This window comes from Falco peregrinus, chromosome 13 (genome assembly GCF_023634155.1).
Source record: "Falco peregrinus isolate bFalPer1 chromosome 13, bFalPer1.pri, whole genome shotgun sequence".
NCBI lineage: Eukaryota > Metazoa > Chordata > Aves > Falconiformes > Falconidae > Falco > Falco peregrinus.
Window position 1 is genome coordinate 21685549 of NC_073733.1, and position 23442 is coordinate 21708990.

The window sequence follows — 23442 nt, forward strand, 5'->3', positions numbered from 1 at the left end:
AGTAATGAAAGTTAACACTAAAATCAGACTAATGAAGGAAAAAAGAGACTTTTTTATTTTCCTGAGTCAATGAAATCAGAGCAATCAGGACACCCATTACATTCAAATCAACAAATTCAGAAGGACATTATCATGTCATCTTTGCACAGCGTAGTAAAGTTCCAGTCATGATGCACTGTTCTCTCCTAAGCATATTTGCATTTTGAAATACAGTGCACTATTTTCTATCTCTTTCTAAACTGGGCCTACAAAACCTAGAAAGTGGAAAACACCACGCCTGCTGTAGTCTTTACTTCATAACTCAAAGAACGTACAAAATACAGTCAGGTGCCAGCAATGAGAATTGCTATCACAGTGATACACACAGAGTTTGTAAAAAGTTTAGATTCATAGAAACTTTGATATTTACTGGCTTAAAATCATCGATGACTTAATTTTAGCCCCCCCAAATACTTTTTTTAAATTTAGATGCTAAATATGGAAGAAACCTAGAAGAACGCAAAACAAATTCCTTAAAATTGCAGGAAGCAAGCAGAAGTTTAAGATTTTGGCAGTTTATGCTTATAATTGCTCTGATCAATATTTTGTATTGGTTTGTATATCCTCAGTGTGGAAAGAAGGCCTCCAGGGAAAAAATTGTGTACTACTGTCTATGTTGGAGGATTTGTTAGTTTTTTCAAAGAAAGTACAAGCCAGATAATTAGTGGAAACTGAAAAATGTAGTAACTTTGTAAGTAACAGTTCCAAAAATATCCCTACAATAGTAAATTTATTTGCCATAGAAGTATAATGATTTAAATATCCACAATGCTGTAGTAATTTTCTATAACTATACCTGATAATTTTGTAGCTGGCACTGCATTGTTCAGGAAAACATAACTCACTTTTAACTGACAGTAGACTAGTTTGTTTTCTAGTTCTCCAATATCTTCTTTAGAGGGGCCCTATATTGACTTCATTCTTTCTCATTTAGAAGATCCAGATTTGTATGAATGGGATTTGGAATGTATACTACCAGTAATTAAGGATTTTGGCATTTTTATAAATCCAAACTCTCTTCATGCTGGACAAGCACATTTTCTCCTTTTTTAAAATAAAGTCTGCCTGGCCAGTAAGGGCTTACTGATGATCTGTATGAAAAACAAACTAATAAAAAAAGTTCTTCATGTTACAGATACACACACACACACACACAAAAAAAATGACAGAAGAAAACACAAACTGGTGCATTTGTAGATGACTGCATAGGCATTAAATGCATGATATATTCATCTATTAAAAGGAACTAAGAAAACAGCTGGATTGTTGAACATGACAGTGCTTATCAAGGGATGCAAGTCATCAAAACCACCACAACAGTAATTCATCTCCATGCCAATTTCTTCAAAACACATTATACGTATTTGTTATGATACAAATTTAGAAGAGACAGCTCAGGTAGCAGAACTAGGAGTGCATAGTGCATAGAATACCTATATTGCTTTCTCTGGTTTTCCTGAAAAAGCTGGAGATAAAGCAGAAGTGTATTTCCGCAGGTCCTTCACTGCCTTATCAAATCTAAACATCTATCAGGACTCTGAAGAATGACAAAGTTCTAAGAAACCAAAAAAAAATGTGGTGTGCACCTCACAGAAGAAAGGTTGGTTACACCTTAATTTGTGAGACTTGTGCATACTCTACTCATTGTATCATATGCCAGCTTTAATGTTACATAGGATGGAGAGAGTCAGCACATTAACTAAACAGGAACTTAAGAATTACCTTGTTAGGCATTTGATCTGGAAAACAATTGTAGAGAATATTTTCTAAATATTTAGAACATATGATGTTGCACACCACCTGAAAACATGTAATTCTGCTTTGACTGCAGTAACCCTTATATGAACCAGGACAGATGTTTCCCCTCAAGGCTTTTCAGATATATAAGCAAAGCCATCTGGTTACTTACTTGAACCTAAAGAGTATGACCTCTCTTCGTATTTGCATAGGAAAAAAAATAAGCCTCGTGTAAACTCAACTTTTTGTTAAGGAAAGAGACTAACAGACTATCATCCTTTTGTATTTTCAGTCTGTAATTCACTTTGCCTCATTGGGGAATTAATCAAGAGAGTTGGTTTGATTAACATGGAAATCAGAAGTTATTATTAGACAAAAAAGTGTGCTGAAAGATCACAGGACTACTTTCTGTCACTGAAGAGGAAGCTTGTCATTAACACCTGTAGCTGATTCACTCTTCTTATTAATATCCTTACTGTAACTAACAATAGTTGATGATGGAAAAACAAATGTTCTCCCATTAGATTACATATTTATTTTCATTAGCTAATGAAGAAATATAGCAAGATTCCAAGAAGATGCAGGATCAGCTACTACAAGACATGCATTACTAAGCTGTTTCGAAAGACAGAATCCTGAGAAAAAGTAATTTGGTGATTTATTTGGAAACAGAATGACATCTTTTGGTGGAAGAAGTTATCATTCTCATGACAACTTTTGTCTTGCCTTTTCCTACTTGTATTTCACAACACGGTGGGCTGAAACACAGATGGTGTGACCTGGCGCTACATTCACAGATTTACCTCCATCTAAAATGAACTCTTATTATGACTTAAATTCAACAAACAAACATACACCTAGGGTACTGATTCAATAAATATCTTAACACTAATAAATTCATGCCAAAATTATTTCATTTGCCAGGGCTCCTGACACACTTGAAGTATGTAACTTGACAATGAACAGTATGAAATGGCTTGTGGTCATGTATCTAGAGTGATAGATTCATAGCACAGTTCAGGTTGGAAGGTACCTTTAAAGGTCATCCAGCCCAACCCCCTTGCAGGTTGCTCACAGCCCCGTCCCACCTGACCTCGAATGTTTCCAGGGATGGGGCATCTACCACCCCTCTGGGCAACCTGCTCCAGTGTTTCACTACCTTCACTGTAAAAAAAAATCTTCCTTATATCTAGTCTAAATCTACCCTCTTTTAGTTTAAAAACTTTGCTCCTTCTCCTATTGCAACAGGCCCTACTATAAAGTCTGTCCCCATCTTTCTTATATGCTCCCTTTAAGTACTGAAAGCATCCACCATTCCAAAGAATAACCTTATCAAGTATGAAAATGCAACTACATTAATTAAAAACAACTATTTAGAGATAACATAACAAAAATGTTACACAACAAAGCAAAGGTGATCGAACTGAAGGAGCCCCTCTAACAGTTTTTTTTTACTCTTCTACATAGCTGCATGCAACTATAACATAATTTTTCACCAGTTTTTCAGTCACCTTCCTAGGCAGACCTTTTTCAAATTCTACCACAAATTTACTTACAGGTATTGTTATGGATGCTTGCTTTTGCACAACATTGGGTTTTTTACCTTAAAAAGTTCTTTCACTTCCTGTTCTTTATAGCCTTTGTCTGTTAAGAAAGAGGAATTCTGTCTCAGACCTAGCTGGCTGGGTTAACCAAATCAAAATCATTAAAAACTTATCTTCATATGAGATGCATGATACATTTTCTTTTTTATTCATTACATTTTTTAATGTTTGTATGTAACTACACACCTCTGATGACTGTAAATGACCCTAAAAATCACACACTATTTCAGCCAAGATATTACCAATGTCAAAGCAATGGCATTAAAACTCTGCTTTTCCTGGAAACATGGTCCTAATTAATTCCAAGTTCATCTTTGCCATTTTCAGTCACATCACCTCTATAGCATTCAGTTGATTTGGGATTAATTACTACATTCTGACTTCTGGAGCCTTGCCAGTTGCTCCCGAGTAACATCTAGCTTTCAACAGGAATTACTAAAAGCATTGTTATTGCTCCCTGTCCTATTAAATGACCTTCAAATTCTAATCCTAAAAAAGAAAGAAGTTTTCAGTTTTCTGAAAAGTCAGTTTTCCCCAGCTTATCGAACACTTCTTCTATACAGAAGTACATCAGATAATTTTACAGATGGTCAGGCAGCTAGATCAATACTTGTTTGGATGTGCACTATTTCTGTTGTGTGAAAAATTATCAAAGGTAGAACATTAACACAATTTAATTTTCATAAATTTATGCTGCATTTCAACTAACCTGCCATTTCCCGTCATATCTTCAGTTATCCTTTCCTCTCTAAATCACCTACAACATCTTGCAAATTATTGACTAGAAAGTTTTGCCTTACATTTCCCCAGCATAAAATGTTATACCAAAGCAGACAAATGATCAAAAATCCTTGCTTAGGGGCTTGCTACTGGAAGTTTCAGTCTCTTCAGTAAACTGAAATGTAGATGATATGGCGTTGAATTATCCAACTTTGCTTCCATCCTGAATATGTAGATATCTATATTTGGTTTTCTTTTCTTTGTTCTATGTTTGATAATATCCTTTTTACGGAAAATTGAAACAAGAGTTTCTTGGCTAGTGACTATCTTAGCTTTAATTTTACTGTATTTTCACTGCATGACAGTCCTGATTCTCTGACTAAAGAATCATGTCCCATATACAAAACAACTTAAAAAAAATAGACAATATGAAATTTACTATTTCAACTAAGCAGCAGAAAATATAGTACCCATAGAACCCAAGGGGCAATTATTAATATTGCAAACAAAGAAATGTACAGTGACATCTTCAGCACTTCTGTACTTATAAGAGAGGAAGTGAAAATCTACAAGACACTGGTAGAACTAGTGCCTGTTGTTACTGTAGAGAAAAATAGTGTGGCAATAATTCAGAATGTATAACTTAATTTTAAAGTTTCTTATGCTTTCTTATTAAAATCTAATAAGCAAGAAGGACAAGCAGAAAAGCAAATAAGGAAATTGGATAATGATTAAATGATCTTAACAGCCAGTGGTGAATTGCCTGATTTAATTAATTTCTTGCTTAAAGTACTATTATTTTTTCTTTGATCTTTATAATTGTATTACAGTGTTCCTTGGTTAGACCAGATTCTACATATTCTTTTATTTCTAGCTCTTTCAATTGTTGCATTATATAATTTGTAAGCTGCTTTCCTTTGATACTTTCTGCACTTTTTTTTTTAAACGCTCAACTACATTGAAAGTTATTTGAAAAGTTATTTGATATTTTTAATATACCTGGTTTCAGGGATAAAAAAAAAAAAAGAATATGACTATAGCTACCTCCTAGCTATCTGATATTTCTTACTTAATACAGATAATGCTTTATATAAAATAAGTATATTAATTATAGGTAATAAGAATAACTTTGAAAACATGCAGCCAAAATATTTTAGTCACATCAATCCCAAAATACATAACTCCACTCATCTAGCAATTCAATGGGACTGACATTGTCAGCATACTTAATCCTCTGCTATAGCTATCCAACCCTAGGGAACTGCCTCCAGGATTAGAAATGCTGTTGGCTGTGCTGACTTCATGCTAATGCATGGACAGTACAAGTATTTCCAAATCTACATCTTCTTAAACCTGTTTAAAAGCTCACTCGTCTTCTAGTTTCAAAACAGTTAATTATTCCTGTCTTAAAATGGACATCCTGATGGAGTCAAACTTAAATTGAAGTTACAGTTTGTGTTTTTAAAGGTAAAAAAATAAAAGTGTCCTTTGAGTTTTTTTGCCTATGAATGAAAAATGAATACAAACCTTTCAAAAAGAGTAAACAGCTAGCTGATAATGGCTACATTAATGTAGTCTCATTTGTACTATTTTAGCACAGAGGTACTGCCCTACTCATGAATGAATGTTTTCACTGGACAGCTCTCTAACTCAGTTTTAAATATGCAAAGTATTACATATTACAGTTGGGAATTTAAAGTGGTTGTTGAGGAGGGTCATGCATTAGGATAACAAACTGGAAGTGCTCAAATTACCTAGCTTACCAAAAAAAAAAAACCCAAACAACACTCCCCCCCAAAAAAAAAAACCAACAAAAAAACCCAAACCAACAAAAAAAAGTGAAGAGGTAATTCGATTGCATCCTGAAAATACCTAAATGAGAAACCTGCTTTCCAATCAAATAGGTAAAAATATATTAAGATGAAAGGACTGGAAGCTTGTGCCAGGCGAATGTAGACTACAAATAAAATTACTTTTTTTTTTCCCCAGCAATGAGAATAATTAACTATGAGAACAATATTACAGGTTGTGGGAACATCAATGAAAGTTTCAAAACTCAAGTAATCTTATTAAATGAATGAATATGAATTTATCTAGAAAATACATTGGCCTAGTTCAGTCAAAATCAGATTAAATGATGCCAGAAGTCAGTTATAGAATTGGAATCTATTAAGAGATCCATACTTTCTCTAATCAGGAAGGTATTTTCACCAGTGGCAGTACAAAATGACTATATCTAATCATCTTCAGAACAGATTCTTTCAAAACACACAGTATTGAATGGAATTTATATTTGATAGACTATCAAGATGCTCAGAAACTTCAGTCTTAAGAAAATGTCTTTATTAGGACAACAAATCTGTTGGATACAGAAACATACAAATACCTGACAAAAGTATATTTCTGCACCTCTACATTGTATAACTTCATCTGTGTATACATTTTATGAAAGCACGGAGCCTCCCCTTACCAATAAACTGGTAAAAGCAGGAGTGAGAAATAACACTAACGGTTATATTTTTATCACTTAGGTGTTTAATGTTTTAAGTAGAGTCTCTATGGAAAACTAACATGAGACTGAAGACCATGGAATTCACTAGATACATATAATGTAAATAGTATTTTAAATATCTATCTTGAAAATTCTGTAATTTTCTGTAAGAACCTAGGAACTGCTTAGGATACTAAACATAATAATTTACCTCTTCGTAGGGCACTGCTAAATGCTTCATATGAAATAAACTGAATGGAATGATACATTAGAGAAATAAAGAAGCACTCCACCTCTTTCAGCTATAGAACAAGGTAAAGGGAACATGCAAGCCATCGTAACTGGTTATAAATCAATGCAAGATTTTGCTGCAATTTTAGAGGGAATGAAGATGTGACATTTAACTTAAAGTGGATAAAATATTGGGAGGAAGGAGAGTGAAGAAGGAGAGAGCAAGCATTTAATCTCCAGTCCAGAAATCAAACTAACAGTAGAAATGGCATTACCAACTACCTGGCAAGAAGAACCATCTGCAGAATATTGTGAGAAAAGTGAGAAGTGCAAAGCAGCTGAACAAGCACACTCTGACGAGGTATAATTTCAAACTGCTTTGTATTTTTCCCTTTTTCAATTTCACTTTTACTAGCACTTGCTTTTGCTGAGCTGTGAAGTCAAAGGCTGATATGAGGGAGTGTTGGGTTCCAGCGAGGGCCTGTGCCAGCACAAATCCATGCTTCTGTACTTGGTGAGCAAGACAGTTTTCAGCCCTGGAAAATCTGTAAGACCACCACAAATATGCAAGCCTTTCTTTTGTAAGGTTTCTCAGCTGCCCCCCAAGTCTTTAATTTCAAATGAGTTATACCTCTTTTTATGAGCTGGTCTTGGTAGCATTAAAATATTGATTATGTGTAAATTTAATTAACTGTTGCTTTTGACTTATTCTAGTCCTCTAATGGAAATAATGGTAATTATAAGCATGATATTGATCATCACAACTTGGGTGAAGAAGGAACACAGCTAAGTATGGTTTGCAGCAAGATGTACGAGAAGTGACTTAAAGGGCACACTTGAAGATCAAAACGATCCTTAAAACATTAAAACTTCCAGTCCATGAGGGGAGGAGAGTCGGACATCTACCTCTGAAACATGCAAACACTCCATATTACTGTCTGACTTTCCAAAGTCAAAATGAAGGCAGAATGAGACTTTCCCAGCCATTTCAAAGGAAAAATAAATTTCTGAAATAAACAATTTGCCACTGATCTATTTTCTTAGCTGGTTATAAACTTCAGAATGAATAGTTAATAGTGAGTTTTGTTAGGAAAAGGTACTTTATGCCACTTGACTTGGCTGTTGGTACTGTGCCCTTAGCTGGAAAGGGATTACAAGTATGGAAAACCTTGGGCTTGTTGTAATAACACGCATGGAAAGAGTTGCTACTCAAAAAGCCAATTCTTGAGTAGTTGAATGAGGAGAATTTCACCTATGGGAGTAAAGATTAAATCAGCTCCGTCACTTGAAGGATATGTTTGATGAAGAAAGCCAGTCTAATGCGTATTTCAACTTGTGTAACTATGACAACTCATAGAACTTCTCTAATATAGATAAGAGCTGCATGTTTCATTAACATTTTAAGTGTAAATGAATAAGTCATACTTCTTTTCAAGAGACAATATTTGCTCTCTAATCATAAGATTTTAAGTCAGACTTTCATATTTCCACCTCACAGAAATGACAGACAGAAAGAGATTTCTTATTTTGCATGTGCTGTGTTTGGAGGTGGGTTTCAGCAAGAAAGTTAAATGGCTAAATTATAAGCACTTTAGGAAGTTATCAACATCATGGTCACAATGCTACTCATGCCTAACAAGTAATAAATACAAGTGGTCCTTTCACCTGTAGTTCCAGCTACAATGCTTCCATTTTTCTGCAACATAGATTTTTATTTTTTTTTTAAAGGGACAATCCCTATGACTTAAGATAGTACCAGGACAACATTTGATTGCATTTTTTTCAGTAATCTTCAGCATTTGCATGAACATCAATTGTAAGGCAGCAGCTTGTCATCACAAAATAGGATGAAGAATCATTCAGCCTTGGATGAGGCTCTGACAGCCTTTTAGATAGGCACTCTGATAGGCTTTTCAAGATCAATTAAAAATAATTTAATCTAAAAGTTTAAAAAATTGTTAATTCTTCAGTAAAGTCACATGTGTTTCAAGTCAGGATGCAATTCTATGAACGTTGCAGAAATATATTATTCCTGCATTTCTACATAATATGAACTGTAGGTTTGTATACTTACAGTACACAACACCACTACAACTGTGAAAGAAACTGAATGGCAGACACATTTGAATGTATGTAAATCATGCACTGTAATACCTTAGGCTCTGCATACACTTCTGCACACACATGCTTATGTGGTTTTAAACAGATTAATAGTTACACTAACTTTATAAAACTGCTCATCTGCTTAAAAATAAATCTGCATGCAAGAATGACAAAAGCAAAATCTGACAGATTTCTATCGTTTTAAGTGTTTACATTTTTCCCCCCAACAGATTCAGAATATATGTCTGTTACAGCACTTTTGCATTTTTAATCTGAATCCCATGTTAAACAGAATGCAAAATTGAGAAAAAGTTAAACTAGCTGGCATATCCATAACAAGAAGTCTAAGAACTTCAATGAAATACTGTAGGATCTCCTTACATAATGAGTATGATGTTCAACAGCAGCTGTGCAAAATGTAAATTTGGCTTAATCCTTCTGGGCTGGTTACTGACTCAATTTATGCCTTTTCTTATTATGCATAAGCAACAGTTATGATATTTTAAAAGACACAAAAATCTAGTTTGGCAAAGTTACCTTGTAAAAAATATTACCATCTCTTTAGTAACGGGAATAGGCAAGACCTGCAGAACAGAATTTCCAAAACACTTACCACAGTTTGGTGGTTGACCTGGATCACCTCATCACCAGCATGGATTTTCTTACACTGGTCAGCAGGAGACTAAGGACAAGAGATAATGATAAAATTTACATGGAGGGTATTGCGGGGAAGGGAAGAGCAGGAATTAAAAAAATGGATGTTGAAGGAGGCAAGGAAACTGTGCCCAAAGAAGTGTTACTGCTGTCAAGTAACAAAAAATGGTCATATTTTTACAAATTTTCTTTATAAGGAACTATGTTTTTTCTAGTTACAGATGGCAATTTGATGAAGTAATCTAGAATCCCACTTCCATTGGTGGCAAGCAGCCTTTTTGACTGGTTGAACTATTATACTTCTTTACCTCTTTGAAGGGAATATGAGCAGTCACAGTGTTGCTGGGAATACACTGAGTGAATTTACATCACATAGAAACAAATCTATTAAGTCAACAAATACTGCATGATCAGGGACAAGGCTGGACCAGCCATCTGCATAATAGAAAAACAAGCGTCTGAGTCCTTTATGTAGCAGTTCTACTGCTTAAGTGCACTGAAGATAGACTGCAAATACACTACAGCTCCAGCACTTCCAGGGCAGTACTCAATTAACCATTTAAACACAAAAATGGTAATTTAGAAATGGATAATGTTGCTGACAGACTAGGTCTTCAGGAGATTTTATGTATTTATACACACACACACAGACACACTAATTCATATATACTATTCACATAATTTTTTGATCACCGAGCTGAAAAAACTCCCTTATCCTAAATATTGCTTTTTCTGATCACATTAAAAAGGATTAAAACCCATTGAAAACCCACTTGAACATGGTCAACTGCTATATAGCGAACCATTTTTAAATGCTTCGGTGAAACAAGATCTTAATTCTCTAAGAGAAATCTGTAAAGCCAGGAGACTTGGACAAGGTTGTATGTTTACTGTACTTGTTAGATACACACTCAGAGGGAGAGGAGGACAGATTGTCCCATCTCAAACAATGCAGAAACATTTAAAGCAAAATACGCTCCGAGTAACAGTTCAAGTTCCCTGTCCAAGAAAGCAGAAAGAACCCTAAGAAGGGCAGAAAAAGAGTCACTCTCAGCTACAGAGAGTGGTCTAGCTCTAATACTGTTGAAGTGGCTCCTCACAGAAAAGGAGTTATGTTACAAAAACTTAGTTCAGTTCCTGGATGTCTTTTGGAGCCAGCCTATAAGATAAACTGCCCACGGCACAAGAGCCAGTTGTCAAATGAGGATGAAAAGATTTATCTGAACTGAAAGTGACTTGTAGAAGCTTATATTCATGATCTTGCTGCATACCAATCAAGACTTCCAGGAAACAGGCAAGAGCTCCAGCTGAGCAGTCTTCACCAACCAAAAATCCCACCCATCATTTCCATCCCTTTTGTGGATGGAGATTAAAAGCATAAGATAAACAAATAAAAGAAACAGAGAAAAGAAGAAACAATACAACAAAACCCTAAATCGCCATTGGGAAGAAAATGACTGTAATTTCTTCTGAAAAATGCCAGAGACTCATCTATGAGGAGGTCAAATCACTCTCCAATAGTCAACACCTGCTGAATAATCAATAGATTCTACATATACACAGCTGCCGGGGAGTAGTAGGAGACATCATTAATTATTCAATCAGTAAGAAAAACCAAGCCAATAGGGCAAAGAGCCAAAATATGACACAAGTGAGTCCAAGTGTGTTACAGGTGCTATTCCAAGCACAGCTTTCACCTTCAGCCTACTGTGTACTCACCGCTCTAACCTTGTGCCACTCAACCTCCCCAACACAAGCTACATTCCAGCTCCTCACCTGCTTGATCTCTGCTTGTTCTTTCATACGGGCTTCCGTGTCTCCTGTAGTGGGGAATCCAGCCCTTGAGCTAAACTACCTGGTCGTTACAGCCAGATCTCAACTCCTGCCATCTGAGTCCTTCCTTCTGCACTAAAATAAAAGGATTTTACCTATGTAATTTATAGGATAGTGTGAAGAATTACTAGGCTCCAGTGTCACTTTCTCCTTTTAGTGGAAACTTGCAGAATTTTGGCAGACCGTTCTTTTGCACAGGACTAAACGTGTAACAGAAAAATATTTCTAGAATTCCATGTGAATACAAACTTAATTGCTTTCAACAGTGAATGAAAGGTAAGCAGGTAACTGAAGTAAACACCATCATTCATACTGTTTAACTTCAGTTGACATTACTTGGAAAAGCAAAGGCCTGGCTCTTTCTCTTTTTAGCTCCTTTCCTGACTTTGATGAGGCTGAGCTAATTATTATCATTTAAAATTAAACACTGGCTCTGAGGTCAATTATCCCTTCAAAAGGAATGAAAAATCCATTTGCTGAAATGCTAGAAATTAAATGTCTTTGAAGCTGGTTTATCTGCACATGTGATTACACTTTTAGCAATAACAAAAAAGCAACTTCTTACGGTGGTGTCTTATCAAAAAGTTTTGACATCTAAGGTTTAGTCAAAATAAAAATAAAAATTTTAGTGCCGGCAATTTCTCCTGTGAATTTCAATTATAAATATGTTTTCCCTATAAACTGCATTATAATTCTGAAATGAATTGGAATTACAGTTAAAAAGTGGATTAATTATAGCATGAGTGATCTGATCTATGAACACAATCTGTAGCAACACAATCAAGATGGATCATTCATAAGTTTCAGGACCCAAGACACACATACAGTTATTCTGAGATTTCTAAATGCTGCCAATGCCATTAATATAAACAAGTAAAAAAATATTTTAAGTTTAATTTGCATTAGACTTTTCTTCACAAATTATAACACATAAATCATCATGCTTTCCATGGGTTTGCGCTGTCTAAAAGCTGAGTGACAAAAACTGTATGATGCAATACTACTCAATATATATAAATCAAGTAGTACAAAATATCACATATGAAGCTCACCTATATGGGCCAGCATACCAGCAAGTATTTACATCTTTGGCTAGCTGGACAGTACTAATTTTATGTTTCTTGGGTGTCAGCATTACATAATTTCAATATTATCTTTATAAAATCCAAACCTGTATTTTATCCAGCTATAGGCTTTTAAACAGATCCAAGACTGAATGAAAACAGCATGACTAAAATACTACATGAAAACCAAAAGGGATGGGTCCTGTTACAAAGTCTGTCATAATAATTAGATCGCAGCAGTTGAAATAAACTTGTTTTTTCCAAATTTATGATTATGAACTACAAGTTAACAAGAACAATATTTAGAAGGTACTTTGTTATTCTTGTCACACTGTTTAGTTTTTCTGCAATCAGTCATACTGATTTATGTACTGCAGCATTTCTGCGTGTTTTTGGTTCGGATTTGCCCAACCCTTCTGGGACTAAAATGAAAATGATAATTAATACATTTCTCTTGGTCTCTTCTGCATTTTTACTATGGATGATGGAAAATATGAAAATACAATTGTGCTTAACTCATCCTAATAGAAATCCTTCAGGAATTACTATTTTCATAGAGGAACTTTTTATACATCCTCACACAATAGTCATTTGGATTATTTTATATATATATAGTTAACTAACTAGATTTTTTTAGTATTGCAAATCACCTGTACCCTTCCATTTCTGTACCAAAATCTATTTGCTCCTTTCCACAATTTCTCCCTTCTTAGTGATAATCATGTCAGTAATTACTGCTAGCTTTGAAAACTTCCTGGTTTATCAAAGATTATTCTACAACCTGCCTGATACTGGATATAATATCTTTAGTTATCTTTCTCTATTACCAATGTTTTTTTATATCTGTCCATATTGCTGATATTAAAACTGTTTTTAAATTTATTATTTTACAATCTATTTTACTGAAGTGCTTATATATAGAGAAGCTACGCATTTTCTATGAGTCAATCCTAGGACAGGCATTATCTCTAAAAGCCTTTTTTCTAACATGCTTTTAAAATTTATTTGGTAATTAAAACAAAAAAAAATTAAAAAAATACTATTCATTCTAAGAAGAAAACAAAGAACTTAGCAAAAAAGTATTCATTATTGTATGTCAATATTTATCACTGCATAAAGCTGACTGTACATATTAAGGGCTGCTCAGAGGAAAGCTATGCTTATCAGTAAGTCTGCAATTTTGTGACTACTCTGGTCAATATAAACGCCTGAGGCTGATTTTTTTTTCTTTTATATTTTTTCTACTGTTCTGTTGACAGAAAACACCTCTTGTTTTGTATGAACCTAAACTGTCCCATGTTCTGAGATATTTATCTGAAGTACAGAACAAAAATTAAATACAACAGGTATTATTTTAGACTAATGATGATGCTCTGACATGACAAAAAATTTACTTATTATAAAGGAAAACACTTTTCTTCCAGAGAGAACACATACATGAACTCTATTAGAAAGGTGTATTGAGGACAGAAGTTCAAGATTTTAATTTTATTATATTGTTAGTTATTAGTCACATCATCATAGATAATTTTCTATGCCTATTTTCAAGGGTTCCAAGTTTTTACAAAGATAATATATGTACAGAAAAGATTAAAAAAAAAGTATTAATAAAACCTAGCTTGATTTAAAACAAGTTTTCATATTACAAAATGCACTGCAGATATACAGAAAATACTTGCATGCATGATAGAAGTGTTTTAGAATAAAGAAGCTTACATTTTCAGTTGTTCCTGTGATTACATGTAGTCCATCATATGTTGATTTGATATACATTCCCTAAAACAAGAGCAAGAAAGGTAATTAATATTTGTAGGAAACAAATAAAGCATGCTTGCATGATAACTGAAACAGTATGTTTATTCCAGTTTAAGGACCGTAACATCTGAACAGACTGGAAGGAGCCATGGTCAATTAACATTTGCAAATGTAAGTTTAACAAATATGTATCAAGACCAATTATAAACAGCATAGTTTTCTCATTTAATGTTTTGGGGTTTTTTAGATTCCAAATAGAGCTTTTTGGACAGAATTCAACACTGAACATCAGCATAAAAGCTCATGCCAATTCAGTGTTTTAAATATTTAACATGACCTGTTTTCATTACTGGTGGCATAAAAGAAGTATCAAAACTGAAACCATGAACAGTAATAGTCTTTAAACTTAAATGCCCCATCTTCAGAGAGTTACTGATTCAATAAAAATGAAGCCATAGCCTAAGTCAGGAAAGATACAAGCCAGTGCTCATATTACCAATTTATGGAGAAAAATGAGCTTGGTGATCTAAGAGGAGCTTTGTAATTAGTCCAGCAAGAATTCTGCTTCAAGGAGGCAATTGACAAGATACAGAGAGACAACCTAAGGAGGTATCTATCTAGCTGTAAACACACACAGAGCCTTAAATGTCAGTGAGACTCACTTGCTTGTATTCTTGCCTTTCAGGAGTAAAGTCATAGCTTTGCATCTCTCTATATATGGTTATCCGTCAAATTTTGAAATCTAATTAATCTAATTGGTACATTGTCCTGCTGAATCATTATTCTTTCAATAATTCTGCATCACCTTTTCCTGTCAAAATGGAAGTTGAGAGCCCCCAGCAATAAGAAAGAACATTTTATTCAAAGAAACCAATTTCAAGATTCATGAACGCTAATGAAGATCTTCAGGCTAGGTGTTTACACAAATACCACCAACCACTCCCTACATCTACATCCCCATCCCACTCCCCTCCACATGCCCCCCCGAAAAAAGGGGGGTAAAAGTGCTACAAAGGTAAGATCATATCGCTCTCTACAACTACCTAAATTGGAAGGGTATAGAGAAGATAGAGCCAAAGTCTTCCTGAAGTGCACAGTGGGAGCATGAGAAGGGGCACAAGCTGGAACTCAATTAAAAAAGAAATTTTTTTTAAAGCACATTTTTTTAACAATTTTACTATGAAGATGATAAAACACTGAAACAGCTTGGCAAGGCTGGGGAATCTCTGACTTAAAGATCATCAAAACTTGAGTGGATAAGACCCTGAGTACTCTGCTCTAGCTGCTTTGATTTTTCATCATGAGAAAATATGACTTCTACCTTAATGTAAACTAATACCATTTCATCAAGTTTTATCTTTCTTTAAATCTTGGATTAAAAAAATACTTGCTAAAACTGATAAGGTTGCTTAACTCTGCTGCAGAGGAAAGTCCCGTTTAGATTTTACTCACCATGACTACTTTTTCTCTTAAATGAAAGTGCTTTATAAGCTATATCATTTGTAAAAACCAAAGATATCCAAATTATATCTTGGAAGTCTTGAAAGCAGTTTCATAAAATGTAATTAGCTGGAAGGAAGAAGTTTCTGGGGAGTCTTCCAGTATTTCCTTCTATAAAGTTGACTTAATTTTATGAGCGTTCACTATTCTATTGTCTCTGTAGTACCTTCAACTGTTACCAACAAATATCTGATTCTCTTTCTCTTTGCCAACTAAAAGGCATAACCAAGAGACCTAGATCATCAAAAACTTTGAAGTTTTTCATTGAGAATAGGATGTTATGTCTCTGTTAAAAATATTCAATAGTTATTTAAATCTATCTAGTATGTGTTACACTGGATTTCCACAGTGAACTTTTAGCCAGGATGTTACACAACATTGCTGCATCCATTGCAGAAGTCTATTATTTTAGCACATATTAACTTCACTAACACATTTCCAGCCACACCTTTAAAATCAAATTTAATATCACAGTTCTAACACCTTACTTTGACAAGATTCATTCCCCACTTAAACCAACAGATTTAAGGCCAGAAGAGAACATAGTGCTAAACTTTTCACTAAATTTTATCACATAATAATCATAAAGTTCTTAGCCTTTTACTAAGCTATGTGTATTTTTGCAAAAAATCAAGTTCCAATTTTATCTTATAACATATGACATCTGAGAGACGTAAAAAATGAGTACTCACTAAGAATTACCCTATATATTGCTATCTGCTTTTTCATCTTAGCTATTAAACTTTAAGAATATATAAAAATAAAGAATTTTAGTGAATGGCTTGTAGCCTTCAAATTATTCTAGATAGAGCTTTCATCCTTGTTTTCTCAAAAGAAAACTAATGAAAGAGCTTGTTTCTTGTTGACCAGTACTGTATCTCTTCGACATATCTGTTACCTGAAAACCTTGAAATATTACATTCTATCTAAAAAATACAAAATTTTTATATTCATTTTTCATTTTATATGCTTCAGAATGCAACTTTAAATAAAATAGATACATGTTACATATATATATTTTACATATCTATCACATAGAAAATAGCTTTAAAATATTTTTGCATTTTTCCCTTTCCTTGGGAGAAAGTTTTGATAACACTAACTTTATTTTAATATAGTATTGTTATGATAAAATACTCAAAAAAAGATTGAAAGTATTCTTAAAAAGAACACCCTGAAAAACATACACCAATTCTGAAAACAGCTTTGTTCAGTCTATGTCATCTGTTCCAGAGGCCAGATACGTTCCCTGCTTCAAATCACTCTTTCCAATCCTAAAAAAACCCCAACCTGCCCTTGATGCGCTGACTGGCAGCACTTGCATATCGTTTCAGAACAGATAATGCAGTGTGTAACACAGTCTGTACAGTTCAATCCAGCTCTCAATTACTTTCTGTGGTAGGAAGATATTTAAAGGAGAATTTATTCTTCAATGGGAAAAGACACTGATGCTTAGGAAAATATTGTTTCTAAAGGACAATGTGTCAAGCCTATAGTGACTGGTGTGTTTTACCACTGCCACTCCTCCGCCCCATCTTCATCTTCCTTTTCAAAATCAGCACTTGTAAAGACAAAGACTAGAATCTCCAGGCATATTTAAAGAAATACTGGCGCAGGTTAGCAGAACCCTTCAAAAGTTTAAATTGTTCATATATATGTATATATGCTCACAAAGGAGCTTATTGATACAAACAAAAGGGTTTAAAGGAATCACTTTAATCAAACGTCCAGTGAAAAATTAGAATAATCTACTCTGGTTTATAAGAAATGTCCAAACTTGCAAACCTTAGTCATTTAAAGAGTTGTTAATTCTGTGACTGCAGAAAAAGCATGCAAGTATTCACAGCCTGAATTATGCAAAAGAGCTGGACCTTTCTTTAAATTTCATGGGCTATTGGCTATCATTTTGTTCATCATCATTTCATTCTGTTTTCATGAATATAAGCATTTTTTATGGTTAGTAAGTCTAAAAAAAAAAAAAAATAAATTCTGAAATATTTCTGTCAGATAAGTTCCAGGAAAATACTGATTTAATACTGCAGCTGAAGAACAGAAGCAGCAAGCCTCTTTTTCCCAAGCACAGACATGAGTAAGTAACAGATCCTATTATGACAACTGCTAACACTTCTAGAACTGTTAGAAATAGTTATTTTGTTTGCAAATATCTCTGTTTTACCTGTGGCTTAACACAGGCATATCGATTCAGCTTATTCAGGAGCATCATATTCTTCTGTAATAATGTATTTTTATGTAAGCATAATATTTAATTAACTTGTAAACCAATTTATTAAAAGAAGATTCACATATTTGCTATTTTGATGCTATTAACTTCTGTTATAATATCTGATGGAAATGAAGGTACACTCTTGTAAGCAGTTTCTGTAAAACTCTTCATACAAACAGCTTGAAAACTATTTCTTAGATTTCAGCCATATGAGCTGTCAAAGCAAAATAGCAAAAACACCAGGCTAAGAATAAATAAGAATGTTTTGTGCATCTCGCAGACAAAAAGCACATAAATGAGGGAACTTCTGAATCCTGGAATCCATCTGAGGCTCTAGATAGGAAGCTATTAGTGGGAAGTTGCTTTTTTTCCTGTTGTCTCCCACTTCCCTCCATCTTCTGGTCTCTCACTCTTCTGCGCGAATGTCTATTCCTCTCAGATATGTTTTCTCGCCTACTCATTCTCCATAACGCAAGCTTCTTCCCCCTTGCCCATCAGCTCTAGTCTCTCCTTCTGCATTCAGTGCCCAAAACCTAATCTTCCCTCAAGCTTTTTCCTCCATACGTCCCATCCCAGAAAGAAGGTATGTAACTCAACTGCTTAAATAGTGATATACAGAGAATATTTAGTCACTCCAAAGTAACCAAGAACATGCATAGATTTGGCAGATATGACAGAGAACCTTCTGGAGTGGCAACTGAAGGATGGGTGTCTGAAATGATACCAGATATCTAAGTCTACAAAACTGAGTCCTGCTGTAGAGGTTTCTCCTATCTCTTTCCTTCCAGTTGCAGTTGCTGTCCTCACCAGGTAGCAACTTGCTTTCTTCCTTTTTTCCTACTCTTCAGGCTCACGAACGTCCATTCTTGTCTAACCAGTTCCAGGGCTTTTCTACCATATCCTTCACTACCACAACCTATTCTGTTCTTTCTACCCAAGTAACTCAGTTCCCAGTCTTCTGTCCTATTACTGGTTTATCTTCTGCCCTTACAAGCAGAATTTCACTGGAGTCCTTTTCCAAAATGATTTTTCTTCTTTTCTCAGGAGTGATTTTTTATTCTCTCTAGTTTCTTCTTGAATCCCACCAATGATCTCAGAGCACAGAAGAATGACAAACTATACCCCTTATCTCTGGGCAAGAGTTGAATATTCTTGTTCGTTCTTGAAGATGGCTCAGACTAGTGAACAGTTAGTGGATTAGAAATAATTGCTCTTTCATAACTGTGATGTCAGATATGAAACTCTGTAGGATTATTCTGATACATGAGAGGAGATACAGAACAAGGAAATGTTTCACAGGCTCTTTTATCAAGAATTTGACTGCTCCTGAGTAACACTGTCACTGTCCCCTAATGAGGGAGTGACTTCAGGGTTTTTAATTAAAATCTGACTTTTGAAAACATATGGGAAGGTATCAGCTATTTAAAGTCCCAGTTTGAAAAGACTATTCAGCCAAAAACAGTGTTTCCAGTTGTAAGTGGAATTTTCCTTAAAAATTTCTTGCAGACTCATCTGGTTAATTAACCAGGACATAATGACAAAAGTGTATTTATAAGTGTCAACAACAATACCCAGGTTAATCTGTGGATATTTCAGACAATATTTGATGAGCTCTGTATTTCACAATGAGGTTAAACTCTTTTAGTATTAGCATTTCTGGCTCATACTTTGAACACTTCCAACTGTAGGCCATTATTCCTTTTTGGGTAAAGATGACCTATTATCAGATGATTCATATTTGTGTGCCACTTCTTTGTTGAAATATGACAAAATACATGTGCATGAAAAATTCAGGTATTTAAAACTACGCTAAAATGGTCTATGTGTCTCAACAGCACTTGCACAGGGAGAAGAGTGCAGGCTTTACTTTTACAGCACAATGAAGCACCAATAGCGAAGATGCAGGTTTATAATGCTACAAACGACCAGGGAACTGCTACACCCCTTGATCTTTTGCCCCAGATGTAAAATAGTTCTTTAAACTTGTTTTAACTGCAAATTTAGACAGAGGCATATAAACAATTGACAAGATATGCTTTAAGAAGGTGCCTGGACAAGTTTAAATTTCATGCCACTAAAAAGTCCTTAAAAATCTTTATTGGTTTGCCTTATATGTTGCCATCCTTTGCCCAAATTTATACTAAAACCCTCTGTTTTCTTTCCTGCAATATAACTTCCACTTTTGAAAAGGGTTATTTCTACTATCTATGTTTTATTATTCTTCTGTATAAGCAAAATTTGGCTTGTTTTGGCTTTTTGGTCCTTTTTGAGCCCTCTCAATTGATTCTGAAACTTTAACATGCTTTTTTTTTTTTTTTTTAAAGTCTTTAAGACATCTAGTATTTTTACTTTATTACTCTTTTTCATTTCCTTTTCACTAGCTTAATTCCCCCACCCCACCCCCAAATCAGAATCCTAAACTGATTCTCTCTTGGCATGCGTTTTCTTTGCTACATAGTATAACAGCAGCTCTAGGTATTCCATCTTATCTGAACCATCTTTCTCAAAAGATAATTTATTCTTCTTTCTTATGTTCCTTTTACCAAATCCTACCTAAATAGAAACCCATAGACAACACAAAAAAAGGTAGGCTATGAGAATCTTTATATGTCAAGCATGATGGAAATTTGTCGAGTTTCTGTAAGTTATCAAAAAAATTCTGAAATGATTAAATTAACACCCTAACAGGTTTAGGACAGCCATGTTTATTTCCACAAAAAAAACCACCTGCCTTCATATTCTACTTTTTCCTCTTGCATTCTCTTGCAATTCCTTTCCTGTAAAAATGAAAAGATTGGCTTTCATCACCTCAAATTACAAATACCACATAAAGAGGAGTACTATTTGAAAGGGGAGCTATACATTAGATAGATGAATAATCCTCAAGGAAGAAGGGTCTTTGCATCTGACAGCTTGTCTGTTTAGTCTTTTTATTCTCCAATGATACACAGCTGGTCTTACAAAAATATTTATTCCTACAATCTCTGCTTCCCTTAAGTTCTTAAATGAAACAGGAAAAATCCCCTCTGCAGAAAAATTAACAAAGCTGTAGATATAATTGTGTATATCTTAAGTGTGACAGATTACACTTTCTATCAGCAGTGTGAAGCTCAGACACAAGAGAGAACAACAAAGAATTAAAAAGTGAAAGGAAGAGGAATAAAAGCATTAATGGATTCTGGAAGGAAAACATCCCTCAGACATCAGAAGATGCAAATCCAAACAATAAAAACCCAACAGCCTGCCTATATAGAATCTTCTACTTAAGAGTAATCATTAATCTCAAAGAAGATTCATGTTACATAGAAGTATCTTTAAATATGTGTCAAGCAGATCAAGTTCAGGATATTTAAAAAGTTGACTGAAATAATAATGGCTCTAATAAAAAAAACCCACAACAACAAAAAAAACCCACCCACACCCCCACACCCCTCACCCCCCATCTTCCACTACTAATAATCCCTGATCATCCAAAAAGCCCTCCCTGCCCCCATTTTATGGATGGTATCTACATCTATCACCTCAAATAAAACACAGTTTCCCTTAGTTTATCTGACAACAAAACTACTCCAAAGCTGCCTTTAGACTTAGTCTGTGGTAATTAATAATAAGATTTACACAGCCTTTCAACTACCCTCACCCTTGAGGATTTAGTAGCAAGTTTAAATGCTGTACCTCTTACCCTGCAAACAGTAACACAAACTCTTGTCTCAAGGGCCTATGGCTTATGCTGGTCCATCAAGCCAAGAAATCTAAAGTGGGTGCTACTGCATCAGCTTTGCCTAATCACTAAACAAAAGTTTTGGAACTCTTATATGTACAACTTGGTCTTCAGACTTCTGAAACATGATAAATCTGGGGAAGTAGATCTTTCAAATATCATGTTTTTGAGGAAAATGCCTTGTACTGAGCAGTTATGTGCGGTGTCTAAAAATTTAAATTATGCGGTCGTTTCATTTACCAAAAGTTATTGTAACTTTACAAGGAAGTTTACCATGCAACACAATGGAATGGGAACCTATCTTTCTTTAAGTAGAAAGAAAAGTAGTTTGTAAAAAGCATTGTAAGTATAAAAGTGATCCAATTTCCTTTATTATGTACAATTGACACTACAAATAACTTAAAGAATTGGAAACCTAAAAGCCAAGGAAGGGAATTTTAATAAATCATGAAGTTAAAGTTTCTTTATTTTATTCTATTTCATAAAAATGTAGGCATGCATATTGTCTTTATGTCAGAGCCAACAGTGGTTCTCACAATTTATTACTTTTTTAGTACAGGAGTTTATTTCAAATTTGTCAAATTGGTAGTTTGAAACAAAGTTTTGCCTTCCAGACATATTATTCAGGCTGATCATGAGCACACTTCAGATGTAAATGGTATTACCATACCCAGTGCTAGAACTCAGGAGAAAAAGTGTTTTGCAATCTTTAAAGTTACTTTGAAATGAAATAGAAAACATATGTAGGGTGTTTGAGTATTTGCCACTGAGAATTCTTTAGCTAAATAGGAAAAAAGAGGGAAACAATTTGACTGGTACAGCTTGGGAAGGAATGGAAAGAGAGAAGAAAAAACCCTGTATGTTTCTGGAGGCCAGCAAATGCCTGCAGAGATCAGGATGCAAACACAATCATCAGAACTTGGAATGGAACCTAAATTGTGTGCATCCCAATGCAAATTCTTTTGTCCAGCGAACTGCTGTGAAACTACCAGCAGAGTGTTCAGGGGAATGCATGAGATAAAACTATTTTTTAATAAAGCAGAATGAAGAAAAAGATACTTTAGAGAGGGAAAAAAAAAAAAGTGACTATTAAGCTCATAAAAGCATGGACAGAAAGTTAGAAAATGCTAGAACTGAAGATACCCATTCAAATGACATACAGTCCCTTTGTGAAAATGCTTTATAATCCAGAATTTATTTAAACAATTAAACACACAGGCTACTGCCCTGCAGGAGTTCTGACTCCATGTAGTAACTGTATGGACGTGGACCTGGAAATTAATACAGTTTATATGTAAGCTTATGCAAGATCTATAGGATTTCTGGCTCATTTGTTGAAGAAATTAGAAGGCATATAATAAAAGCAGTATTGCAAATGGGATTTTGAAAAGAGAGAAAGACTCATAATTAAGTCAACTGAATATCATTATAGAATGGCTGAATTCTTATATAAATCTGAGTAATTTTCAACACATTTATCACCAATGGCAATTAATTGTCTTCATTTTCTAGGTGCCCACCCTGTATGAAGCTAAAGCTAGAGTTCTCTGAGAACCTTAGCTAAACTGAAAACCAATAGAGACTGTGTTTTAAGCTTATGATATAAAAGTAACAAGTGTTCTGAAAAAGTGTATGGTAAGCTTCTCCTAAAAAATAGGGGTTTGGTGATTTTGACACAAATTGCTCTGTGCATTATATTCCTATCTATAAAATCACAATATCATTTTCACAAGTGTGTTGTGAGGATAAATTAATTAGTGTCTCTG

The 23442-nt window shown here is 34.5% G+C and overlaps 1 protein-coding gene across 1 annotated transcript in view; it reads right to left on the reverse strand.

Annotated features, from left to right (window-relative positions):
- The window catches only part of LOC101924220 (connector enhancer of kinase suppressor of ras 2-like), a 213117-nt gene that overhangs the window by 78340 nt on the left and 111335 nt on the right, over positions 1-23442 (reverse strand). The window contains exons 8-9 of the mRNA XM_055818168.1: positions 14193-14252; positions 9539-9607 (exon numbers count right to left, since the gene is read on the reverse strand). Coding sequence (XP_055674143.1) covers positions 9539-9607; positions 14193-14252 — 129 coding nt within the window. The remainder of the gene's footprint in view (positions 1-9538; positions 9608-14192; positions 14253-23442) is intronic.